This window comes from Schistocerca serialis, chromosome 3, assembly GCF_023864345.2.
Source record: "Schistocerca serialis cubense isolate TAMUIC-IGC-003099 chromosome 3, iqSchSeri2.2, whole genome shotgun sequence".
Lineage (NCBI taxonomy): Eukaryota > Metazoa > Arthropoda > Insecta > Orthoptera > Acrididae > Schistocerca > Schistocerca serialis.
This window is the reverse complement of record NC_064640.1, coordinates 319744566-319757543: the sequence shown is the minus strand read 5'-3', so window position 1 is coordinate 319757543 and position 12978 is coordinate 319744566. Positions and strand designations below refer to the sequence as shown.

At 45.6% G+C, this 12978-nt stretch overlaps 1 protein-coding gene across 1 annotated transcript in view; it reads right to left on the bottom strand.

Annotated features, from left to right (window-relative positions):
• LOC126470806 (glutamate receptor ionotropic, delta-2-like) overlaps nucleotides 1–12475 on the bottom strand; it is a 183810-nt gene extending 171335 nt beyond the window's left edge. The window contains exon 1 of the mRNA XM_050098818.1: nucleotides 12242–12475. Coding sequence (XP_049954775.1) covers nucleotides 12242–12475 — 234 coding nt within the window. The remainder of the gene's footprint in view (nucleotides 1–12241) is intronic.
• Nucleotides 12476–12978: the final 503 nt, after the last annotated feature.

Sequence of the window (12978 nt, the reverse complement as noted above, 5' to 3'; positions counted from 1 at the left end):
CATACACACGTATTTAGTACATTTGCTGAAATTTTATAATTACATCATGTCCATTTTGGGCAATCTGGAAGAAAGCTTGCAAGCGATTATATCGAGGGTCCAATTCTCACAGAACTAGATATCAATTGTGAGAATCGCCAAGTCATGAATGGCAAAGATTCCTGTATTCTGACACTGGTAGAGTTTTGCAACTGTTCCCGATAGAGTTTTCTTGACAACTCAGCGTATACTGATGTTGTAATAGACGTGAGTGAAGGAAGCAGTGCTTCGAATAGCTCTAGTCTTACAAGGCGTGACTTAATTCCCGTATTAGGTACCATTCAAAGTTGCTTAGATTTCTGTTGGGAGTACCATTTGCTGCCAATACAAGACCCGAAAACTTGCGTGGATTGCAGTGGACAGATGAGTAAGAAGCTCGGTAGAAAAGGTTTTGATTCGGAATTACCATTCCAGTTATATTGCACAAAATGCCGGAAAAGAAATAGTATAAGGAGAAATACGGAGTTCGACAACTGCTTTGCAAAACTGTGTGTGATTACTACGGATCCTGCTGCGAAGTGTTCTACGCGAATTGTGACCAATGATAATGCTTCGATAGACGGTAACAACAAAACTGTGAATCGATGAGTCACACATAACTACCAGGAAGTATGAAAAAGGACGACCTTTGAAGACCGAATGTGAGCAGATTTGATTATTTGGAGGTACTGAGAGGATATCGAAGAAATATTATTTTCATTGTGTAAGTTTATCCCAGGTCAAAACGAACTTTAGTACCTCTTATAAAGAACTTGACCATGCCTGGAATGGGAGTAATTACAGACGGATGGAAAACTTATAAGACACTCAAGAACGAAGGTTTTGACCACGAATTTGTGAATCATTCACTGTCAATCGTTTCCTCTGGTGCTCCGTTGGCACAGAGCATCGAGCGTCTTTGGAAATCTCTCAAGTCGTCTACCAGAAGAGAAGGCCGACCAGGAGAACGTGACTAACTGTACATCTTTCAATACACCTACTTCCACAATCTGAGATTGCGTGGTATAAAACTTCCTAGAGACACTGTACCAATTTTTTACGAGACATAGCTAGAGTATATCCTGATTATGGAATAAAGGATTCTTACTGGCAGAATTGTCCAAGACGAAAGTGTCAGTGACGAATAAGGTAAGTGAAATTAAATTACATCTAATCATCGCCTGATATTTATACATTGTCATATTTTTTGGTAACTCTATAAAAAAATCCATTTCGTTCATATTTTGCCGTTGTCGTCTTTATCGCTGTAAACATAGTCGGTATCTGGTTCCGTGACAGTCGCATCTTCGATGTATATCATTTGCAAGTCTTCTTCCAAATTACCTCATTTTGAATAGTCTTTAATAAAATTATTATATAAGTGTTTAACACTCTAACCGATATATATCTACATAAGAGACGCTGTTTTTTTTGTCATAGTCTATAGAAAATAAAGACACGAACACAGAAGGCCGGAAATCCTAAAAATAGATTACAATTATTTCTTTAAGACTAGAGAAGTATTTAAGATTAAATTAAGCGACAAACATCTTAAGGAATGAAAAAGATGAAGATGTAGAAGGCAGGGTCAGTTATTTAATATAGATGGTCACATATATAGTAAAAGATGTTGCGAAAGACAAATGGAGAGAAAATTTAAAATGGAAGAAAGCAACATTTAAAGTGAAGCTGAGAGCTTTAGCAAAAGACAATACGAACATAACGGAATATGCTGAATTAAACAAAATTATTCGGAAATGTCTGTGAGAGTATATGGGTGGCTAGAATGAATACTTGGTGTGAAGAAAACAAAACACCGAGCGAGGTGGTGCAGTGGTTTAGCACACTGGACTCGCATTTCAGAGGATGACGGTTCAAACCCGCTTCCAGCCATCCTGATTTAGATTTTCCGTGATTTCCCTAAAGCACTTCAGCTAAGCCGCGATGGATTCTTTGAAAGGCCACGGCCGATTTCCTTGCTCATCCTTCCCTAATCTGAGCCTCTGCTCCGTCTCTAATGACCTCGTTGTTGACTGGACGTTAAACACTAATCTCCACCTTCCTCCGGAAACAAAACAATATATTATGTTGAGTAGATATCGCGTTTCATTAGTTGAGATGGTAGACTGCGCAGTAACAAAGAAAGAGAAAAAAAACTGGTAAACATTCTAAGATTTATTTAAATGTTTCGTATGGTCCAATAGATGACGTAGAAACATTGATAATTAAAGACGAAGATAATGAAACGGTAGACACATAAAAGATGAGGTGTAGACATCCATTCGAAGGATGAATAAAGGAAAATCACTGGGAAACACCTGTGTTTATAGGAATGACTAAAACCATATTTTTACTAGGCAATCTTGTATTTTAATAACCGTTTAAATTTTGTCGATTTGTTTGCGCTCTCTGTAGATTAGTTCAGACGTTCTTTGCAAAACAGTTTTTAGCATGGATAGGGACTGCAACTGCTGTGTTCGGATGCAGGCTGAGTTGGCATCCCTTCGCTCCCAGCTTCAGGCAGTGTTGGCTTCGGTCACACAGCTTGAGGCTGTTGCCAATGGGCATCACTGTGGGGGTCCGGATGGGGGTTTGTCGGGGACGGCCAGCTCGTCCCACGCATCCCCTGATCGGACTAAGACTGTGGTTGCCCGGGATACTGCCCGCATTGAGGCTGATCCCTCACCTGTGGTAGAGTGGGAGGTCGTTTCAAGGTGTGGCAGGGGGCGAAAGACATTCCGGAGGGCTGAACGGAAAGCCTCTCCAGTTTGTCTGACGAACCGGTTTCAGGCTCTGTCTCAGGCTGATACTGATCTTCGGCCTGACATGGCTGCTTGTCCTGTTCCAGAGGTTGCCCCTCAGTCTGCAAGATCCGGGCAGTCGCAGGGGGTGGGCTTACTGGTAGTTGGGAGCTCCAACGTCAGGCGCGTAATGGGGCCCCTTAGGGAAATGGCAGCAAGATAGGGGAAGAAAACCAATGTGCACTCCGTGTGCATACCGGGGGGAGTCATTCCAGATGTGGAAAGGGTCCTTCCGGATGCCATGAAGGGTACAGGGTGCACCCATCTGCAGGTGGTCGCTCATGTCGGCACCAATGATGTGTGTCGCTATGGATCGGAGGAAATCCTCTCTGGCTTCCGGCGGCTATCTGATTTGGTGAAGACTGCCAGTCTCGCTAGCGGGATGAAAGCAGAGCTCACCATCTGCAGCATCGTCGACAGGACTGACTGCGGACCTTTGGTACAGAGCCGAGTGGAGGGTCTGAATCAGAGGCTGAGACGGTTCTGCGACCGTGTGGGCTGCAGATTCCTCGACTTGCGCCATAGGGTGGTGGGGTTTCGGGTTCCGCTGGATAGGTCAGGAGTCCACTACACGCAACAAGCGGCTACACGGGTAGCAGGGGTTGTGTGGCGTGGGCTGGGCGGTTTTTTAGGTTAGATGGCCTTGGGCAAGTACAGAAAGGGCAACAGCCTCAACGGGTGTGGGGCAAAGTCAGGACATGCGGGGACCAAGCATCAATCGGTATTGTAATTGTCAACTGTCGAAGCTGCGTTGGTAAAGTACCGGAACTTCAAGCGCTGATAGAAAGCACCGAAGCTGAAATCGTTATAGGTACAGAAAGCTGGCTTAAGCCAGAGATAAATTCTGCCGAAATTTTTACAAAGGTACAGACGGTGTTTAGAAAGGATAGATTGCATGCAACCGGTGGTGGAGTGTTCGTCGCTGTTAGTAGTAGTTTATCCTGTAGTGAAGTAGAAGGGGATAGTTCCTGTGAATTATTATGGGTGGAGGTTACACTAAACAACCGAACTAGGCTAATAATTGGCTCCTTTTACCGACCTCCCGACTCAGCAGCATTAGTGGCAGAACAACTGAGAGAAAATTTGGAATACATTTCACATAAATTTTCTCAGCATGTTATAGTCTTAGGTGGAGATTTCAATTTACCAGATATAGACTGGGACACTCAGATGTTTAGGACGGGTGGTAGGGACAGAGCATCGAGTGACATTATACTGAGTGCACTATCCGAAAATTACCTCGAGCAATTAAACAGAGAACCGACTCGTGGAGATAACATCTTGGACCTACTGATAACAAACAGACCCGAACTTTTCGACTCTGTATGTACAGAACAGGGAATCAGTGATCATAAGGCCGTTGCAGCATCCCTGAATATGGAAGTTAATAGGAATATTAAAAAAGGGAGGAAGGTTTATCTGTTTAGCAAGAGTAGTAGAAGGCAGATTTCAGACTACCTAACAGATCAAAACGAAAATTTCTGTTCCGACACTGACAATGTTGAGTGTTTATGGAAAAAGTTCAAGGCAATCGTAAAATGCGTTTTAGACAGGTACGTGCCGAGTAAAACTGTGAGGGACGGGAAAAACCCACCGTGGTACAACAGCAAAGTTAGGAAACTACTGCGAAAGCAAAGAGAGCTCCACTCCAAGTTTAAACGCAGCCAAAACCTCTCAGACAAACAGAAGCTAAACGATGTCAAAGTTAGCGTAAGGAGGGCTATGCGTGAAGCGTTCATTGAATTGGAAAGTAAAATTCTATGTACCGACTTGACAGAAAATCCTAGGAAGTTCTGGTCTTACGTTAAATCAGTAAGTGGCTCGAAACAGCATATCCAGACACTACGGGATGATGATGGCACTGAAACAGAGGATGACACGCGTAAAGCTGAAATACTAAACACCTTTTTCCAAAGCTGTTTCACAGAGGAAGACCGCACTGCAGTTCCTTCTCTAAATCCTCGCTCAAACGAAAAAATGGCTGACATCGAAATAAGTGTCCAAGGAATAGAAAAGCAACTGGAATCACTCAATAGAGGAAAGTCCACTGGACCTGACGGGATACCAATTCGATTCTACACAGAGTACGCGAAAGAACTTGCCCCCCTTCTAAATGCCGTGTACCGCAAGTCTCTAGAGGAACGGAGGGTTCCAAATGATTGGAAAAGAGCACAGATAGTCCCAGTCTTCAAGAAGGGTCGTCGAGCAGATGCGCAAAACTATAGGCCTATATCTCTTACGTCGATCTCTTGTAGAATTTTAGAACATGTTTTTTGCTCGCGTATCATGTCATTTCTGGAAACCCAGAATCTACTATGTAGGAATCAACATGGATTCCGGAAACAGCGATCGTGTGAGACCCAACTCGCCTTATTTGTTCATGAGACCCAGAAAATATTAGATACAGGCTCCCAGGTAGATGCTATTTTTCTTGACTTCCGGAAGGCGTTCGATACAGTTCCGCACTGTCGCCTGATAAACAAAGTAAGAGCCTACGGAATATCAGACCAGCTGTGTGGCTGGATTGAAGAGTTTTTAGTAAACAGAACACAGCATGTTGTTATCAATGGAGAGACGTCTACAGACGTTAAAGTAACCTCTGGCGTGCCACAGGGGAGTGTTATGGGACCATTGCTTTTCACAATATATATAAATGACTTAGTAGATAGTGTCGGAAGTTCCATGCGGCTTTTCGCGGATGATGCTGTAGTATACAGAGAAGTTGCTGCATTAGAAAATTGTAGCGAAATACAGGAAGATCTGCAGCGGATAGGCACTTGGTGCAGGGAGTGGCAACTGACCCTTAACATAGACAAATGTAATGTATTGCGAATACATAGAAAGAAGGATCCTTTATTGTATGATTATATGATAGCGGAACAAACACTGGTAGCAGTTACTTCTGTAAAATATCTGGGAGTATGCGTACGGAACGATTTGAAGTGGAATGATCATATAAAATTAATTGTTGGTAAGGCGGGTACCAGGTTGAGATTCATTGGGAGAGTGCTTAGAAAATGTAGTCCATCAACAAAGGAGGTGGCTTACAAAACACTCGTTCGACCTATACTTGAGTATTGCTCATCAGTGCGGGATCCGTACCAGGTCGGGTTGACGGAGGAGATAGAAAAGATCCAAAGAAGAGCGGCGCGTTTCGTCACAGGGTTATATGGTAACCGTGATAGCGTTACGGAGATGTTTAATAAACTCAAGTGGCAGACTCTGCAAGAGAGGCGCTCTGCATCGCGGTGTAGCTTGCTGTCCAGGTTTCGAGAGGGTGCGTTTCTGGATGAGGTATCGAATATATTGCTTCCCCCTACTTATACCTCCCGAGGAGATCACGAATGTAAAATTAGAGAGATTAGAGCGCGCACGGAGGCTTTCAGACAGTCGTTCTTCCCGCGAACCATACGCGACTGGAACAGGAAAGGGAGGTAATGACAGTGGCACGTAAAGTGCCCTCCGCCACACACCGTTGGGTGGCTTGCGGAGTATCAATGTAGATGTAGACGTAGATGAAAGAAACACAAAAAGAACGTGTAAAATTACTTACAAAAATCAGCGAACGAATAAAGATTTTAATCAAGCAAAAGAATAAGCTGGCTTTAGAAATGGATGTAGTCCAACGGACCATTTGCAAAATGTGAACAAAATTATAGAACGGACCAATATGTATGAAAAATCGTATTGTCTGGGCCATTGGCGAAATGTGACCGAAATTACAGAATGGACCAATAAGGATGAATAAGAGATTTATGTGAGTTTCATACTATCTATTAAGCTTTTGAGTCAATTTAAAACGAAATCTGTACTAACAGTTGTTGAGAAACGAGGCATCGTCCTACCTAAAGATGCCAGAAGAATAGACAATGGAGAAAAGAAAAGTAACCAATCGCAAAGTGCGTCGTTTTATTACAGCAGAGCAAATCTAGATTTCAACAATTACACAGTCATCTTCACTGCATATAACAACAGGTAACATTAGACCAGAGTGTCACGTAGGAAACTCCGGATATCAGTCTATTCAGGGACTTCCAAGTTGTCCATTCCCCGTCATGCCCTGGAGGTAAAGCTTCAACAACTCCTTTCTCACCAGGGGGAAGGTAGGTCGCAGCCCTCCATTATTATAACCTAGCTTTTTCACAGGTGTTGGAGGAGGAGGAGATTAGTGTTTAACGTCCCGTCGACAACGATGTCATTAGAGACGGAGCGCAAGCTCGGGTAAGGGAAGGATGAGGAAGGAAATCGGCCGTGCCCTTTCAAAGGAACCATCCCGGCATTTGCCTGAAGCGATTTAGGGAAATCACGGAAAACCTAAATCAGGATGGCCGGAGACGGGATTGAACCGTCGGTCTCCCGAATGCGAGTCCAGTGTGCTAACCACTGCGCCACCTCGCTCGGTCACAGGTGTTCTAAGTTCCTTTGTGTCCTAAGGAAATTCTTCCTTGACTTCAGTCGTTGCGAATGTGGTTCATGCCCGTACAGAGAATGGGTAATTTCCTTTTCTGCTGTCTTTCTTTCCTTGTTCGCAGCTATCTCTTTTCGAACAGGTGGTGGTGCTATTCCTGCGAGGTGGTAAAGCCATTCGACTGGAGAGGATTTCAAGCAACCTGTTATAATTCTGCAGGTTTCGTTGAGAGCTACATCCACCTGTTTGGCATGAGTTGAATTATATCAAACAGGACAGGCATACTCTGCCGCAGAATAGCATAGTGTCATTGCAGATGTTCGGATTCATTACTCCAAATAACTCGTTTACAGTCATCCACTCTCCAGTGGCGTCGCTCATAAACACCACCTAAAGCGCCGCTTAGAAATGACTACAAAAATATGTGTCTTATAAGGATTTGGTCGTCCATTCTACGCAACTCCTTCTAACTTCCAAAACATAGACGTTGTGCTAGCTGGACTGCTGATTCCTTCCACAGATTTCATCTCATTTCTCACAAGCACTCTCTACAATGCTCGACGGTTCCTTTCCGTCAGTAAATGAGACCGCCTTGTCTATGTTTACATGCGTTTGTTCCTGCACGTTTCAACTTCACAATCCTATCATCAACAGTCGACATTTTAGAAGTGGCATTTTGAAACGTGAGGCATTCTGCCGGACATCAGCGTCGTTCATGCACAGTATTTCGTCAACGTGACTCATTATCTTCATTAGGTGCTGCCTGAGACAGCTCGTCGAGTGGAACAGACCCAGTATTTATGCCTACAGCCTTCCCCCTCCTTGTTAAGCCGAGTGCTGAGTTCCGTCTACAGTCCGGTGCAGTTCCAAGTGTTCCTTCTGCGGTCCGCTCGCGCTAGATGCGTTCTTAGGCGTTCCCTCTTCAGTTTAGTGCACCAGGTCGAGCGCTGGCGTTTCATCTTCGGTCCAGTGGACCTATCCGCGAGTTTGCGTTCCATTGTTAGTCAGTTGTGGTTCTAAGTGTTCCCTCTGCATTCCGCTCCCTCTAGAACCAATCTTAGGCGTTCTCTCTTTGCTCCTGCGTGCCTCACCTGGGCCCGACAATGGACTGCTGATGATTGGAAACATGTTGCCTGGTCAGACGAGTCTCGTTTCAAATTTTATTGAGTGGATGAACGTGTACAGGTATGGGGACCACCTCAAAAATCCATGGACCTTGCATGTCAGCAGAGGATTGTTCAAGCAGGTGGAGGCTCCACTGGCCGGCCGGTGTGGCCGTGCGCTTCAGTCTGCAACCGAGTGACCGCTACGGTCGCAGGTTCGATTCCTGCCTCGGGCATGGATGTGTGTGATGTCCTTAGGTTAGTTAGGTTTAATTAGTTCTAAGTTCTAGGCGACTGATGACCTCAGAAGTTAAGTCGCATAATGCTCAGAGCCATTTTTTTTTTTTTTTTTTTTTTTTGGAGGCTCTATAGTGGCGTGAGGCGTGTGCAGTTGGAGTGAGGTGGGACCCCTGATACGTCTAGATATGACTCTGACAGGTGACACGTACGTAAGCATCCTGTCTGATCACCTACATCCATACATGTCCATTGCGCATTCCGACGGACTTGGGCAATTCCAGCAGGACAACACGACACCTCACACGTCCAAAATTGCTACAGAGTGGCTCCAGGAACACTCTCCTCATTTTAGACACTTCCTCTGGCCACCTAAACCCCCAGACGTGAACATTATTGAGCGTATTGGGATGCCTTGCAACGAGCTGTTCAGAAGAGATCTCCACCCCCTCGTACTCTTACAGATTTATGGATGTGGTATCGATAGCCATGATGCCACGGCCTAAGTGCAAGTTAAGTTGGCACTACGATAGACACCGATGACAGCGCCCTCTACCAGGTGCTGTTGAGGTCTACGAGTGCCGCTGCAGATTCTGCCCATTTGATGAAAAGCAGATGGCCGGGACACTTCGCACCCCATTACAAAGTTATGTATTCTTTTTGCTAAAGGTGATTTAAATTCATACTGCAGTACCGATTTGTATTACCTTTTCCTGCTCCTACCCATGCGCAGCCTTCCAGGTGGTATACAGACATGGACAGCCCTGTAGGATTCATGGTGTCAATTCCCTTCAGCACTACTTCAGACATTAGTCGAGTCCATGCCACGTCGTGTTGCGGCACTTCTGCGTGCTCGCGGGGGCCCTACACAATATTAGGCAGGTGTAACAGTTTCTCTGGCTCTTCAGTTGTAGGATATGCCGCTGTGACATTGGGCAACGCTGCCACCAGCCACATCTAAAAGTTACTGAAAGTGCAGAACAGACCACTTCACTTGCTCTACATCTCCATACATGAGAGCTCCATGAGCTACCAGGCATCCTCATACTCAAGGATCGCTTTAAACAGACTGCTCATACATTCCATGTATTGGTGCAGCAGTTTGAGAACAGTCAATCAGTCTTCGGTTTGGTGCATCTGGTGCTCTGTCTGTGGTTCGTTCTCCATGTCAACACTTCCGATTCGTCTTTTTGTGGGGTTTTGGCGTTGACTCCATTGCGTTTTCAGGAACTCCAGTTTAGGACTCCAGGCTCTACTGAGTTTGTATCCAGTGTGACGATTCACGAACGTTTGTCACCTTTATCTCTATAGACTCTATAACACTGTCTAATGTCTTGGAGTCTCTGCCTGAACCCTTGTATCATCATAGTATATGCCATGATTGTGTTCAAGACAGTCTCGGCAATTACTGATGTAGCTGCCTGTTTCATTCTGACGTTCTTTGTGTCTGATGTCCACTGTGTTAGTTGTTTGGCCAATGTACAACATGCCACGTTGGTGAGGTAAAAGCTAAACTGGTAGAGTAAATTCACAGCTTTCGAACCTTGAAGTTCAAGCCGACTAGTGCATAAGGGAAAATATGTAAAATATTTTACAGTGTATCCATCTATGCTTAGCTCTGTTGCAGACTGGCCTAAGCTGGCGACATGGTATCTGGTTTTCCCAAAGAGGCGAGATGATGTAAAACCGTTGCTATTTTGTGGACTTTAACACAGAAACTAGTGGTTCGGTTTCAGCAGCGGCGCCGGCCGGAGTGGCCGAGCGGTTCTAGGCCCTTCAGTTTGGAACCGCGCGACCGCTACGGTCGCAGGTTCGAATCCTGCCTCGGGCATGGATGTGTGTGATGTCCTTAGGTTTGTTAGGTTTAAGTAGTTCTAAGTTCTAGGGGACTGATGACCATAGAAGTTAAGTCCCATAGTGCTCAGAGCCATTTCAGCAGTGGCAATCGGCGGGTGCTTAGATTCTGGCACGTTGACTGCAGCATCAAGAGCTGTTTAGAGAGCACTAGACACACCAGACAAAGCACTGCAATATTCCAACTGCATCGGAAAACGGAACTCTTGCATGGCGAGTCAACCCGTTACCATACTCTCAGACCACAGATTTATTGCACCGAGCGCAGCTGAAAAAAGTACGTTGGCACAACAAGTGGACCGTGCACAAGTATAGCTAAAAATTAATATGAGCACAAGCATGAGCAGTCTAGGAGTGCCAACAGAGATGGGAGGGCCACACCAGATGACCAGAGCAAGTAATACAGGTTTGGGCTTTCATCACAACATCATTGCATTAGTGTCGAGTTCTCCTCCTTGGACTTGGTACTTATCTGCTGGCAGACTGCCACGTAGCCCCCTTCCAGCAGCTGCCAAGACTCCTACCCTGGTGAATAGCAGCTCGAGACGCGGAGGTTCCACCGCCCACCCTTCCGTGCCTGCTGCGTAGGCGGCCTAGTGCCACAAGTTGTCACTCTCTGGGCCGAGTACCACCGTCGGAGACTGGCATCCCCTGCAAGGGACTCGTCAGTCTACAGTGCCGCTACCTCCATCCGCGGGTGGGCGTGTCCCAGTAACGATGCCACACGCTGCTGCATGAACTACTGGAGTCAGTACTGCGGGGCGCTTATATCACAGCGAGGCAGCCGTCAGCTAGCCGCCGTCACACGCCGCCTCTCTATTGCTCGAGTGGGTGTGGTCGATGCCTCCACTGAGACGGTATAAGTGTAGAAAAATGAGTATTAATAAACTGTTTTAACTTCTTCATGTTATCTGCCTGAGCTACCAGAAGCCTGTTCGCGGGGCTTCCACACACTTCCACGATCCAACCCCGCACATATGTGGTTCTACACCCACACACCGCTTCATTCGAGTTACACGCTTTGCTTGGTCGGACTGAGAACCCATTTATGAACAGAAACACTTCCCACTCTGGTGTCCGTTATGTAATTATTGATCGTCGCTGGAATTAATGAAGTAGGATTTATCCACAACTCACGAGAGGAATAGAGACACTCGTAAGGACGATAAGACCAGGCAATTGCGGACGTCTGTCTTTTGTAACACCCGGAAGACGAATGGAATTGAGTTAATTCGCGTTTAATCTGTCGTGTATGAACATTAGCAGTTAACCGTAAATTAAAGTCAGATTGTACTGTTTGCTTGGACCTTACAGGATCACCTGCAAAATTAGTGAGGTTATTCACATCTCACTGGATCACTTCTTTGCGAACTGTAAGTGTCATACCACAATGTGGCTGTTTCGTGTGGGTGCTGGGTGGGTACATGTAGATGACAGAGTTGCTTTTTTGTTACTGTTATAAATGAGAGTGAGAACAGAGAAAGTAAAATTCTCTGGCAGTACAATGCATGTGCATGAACTGCACCAGTAGCTCTGGCAGCTAGTTCACCACCAACAGTCTCGCTCATCCTCACGCCACGACACTCTGTCAATAGTTTTGCGATTTAATCCAGGAGACTGGCACATCGTCTCGTTATCTCGAATCTTAGGTCACAGACTGCTTGCTGCTTAAGTCCGTCATTAGAGACCTCATAGTCGAGTTGACATTAGATCCTTCTGGTTAGATATTGGTGATGAACATTTCTGGGACTGCCAGAATACGAATTAACTAGCTGTGCACCAGCGTACTTGAGTAACTCTGCCTCAGGAATTGTACGCACCACGACAGCTGCGGTGAGAGTGACCCCCTGGAAGTCGCGCACAGGTTGCAGGTCGCCAGGCCGCGTAAGGAGCCGGCCGTCAGTGGGTAGCTTGTACAGCCTGGTGCGGCCGCCGTCGGGGCGCTGCCACGTCACCATGGACGCAGGGCTCAGGCGCAGCCAGTCCGGAGGGTCAGAGTTGCTCTCCACGAGCCACGACACGTGCCCGTTCTCCAGCTGCCGCTTTGCAGACATCTGCGCACCACCAGCATACTGCTTTCACTTACGTCTCACAGCATTACCATGTACAGTGATTGCAACAATATTAGTAAAGACGTTTAATGGCCCCATATGCATAGATTTTAAACAGGACGATGCCAATTTTTGCTATGAAACTATTAATAGCGATGGTTCCTAGCACTGTAGAGGGTCCTCTAAGATTCTGGAACAACATCCCAAAAAATGTAGTCATCACAATTTAACAGTACTGCCTGCACCATCATGGCGTGTTGAAAAGTAATGCTTCAGAATTTCTTATCTGAAAATATTTGAAGTTTTTTTTTTAAATAAAACAAACATCATTAGCATTCTACCTCTTTATTCTTTATGTCCGCACATTTATTTCTCAACATAGTCTACCTTCGCGATGAACACATTTCTCCCAACGAGAGACTAGTTTGTTGATACCGCCACCGTAGAATGTTTGACATTTTGACGAAGCCACAACCTCACCGCTCCTTGCACCGCTTTATCACTAT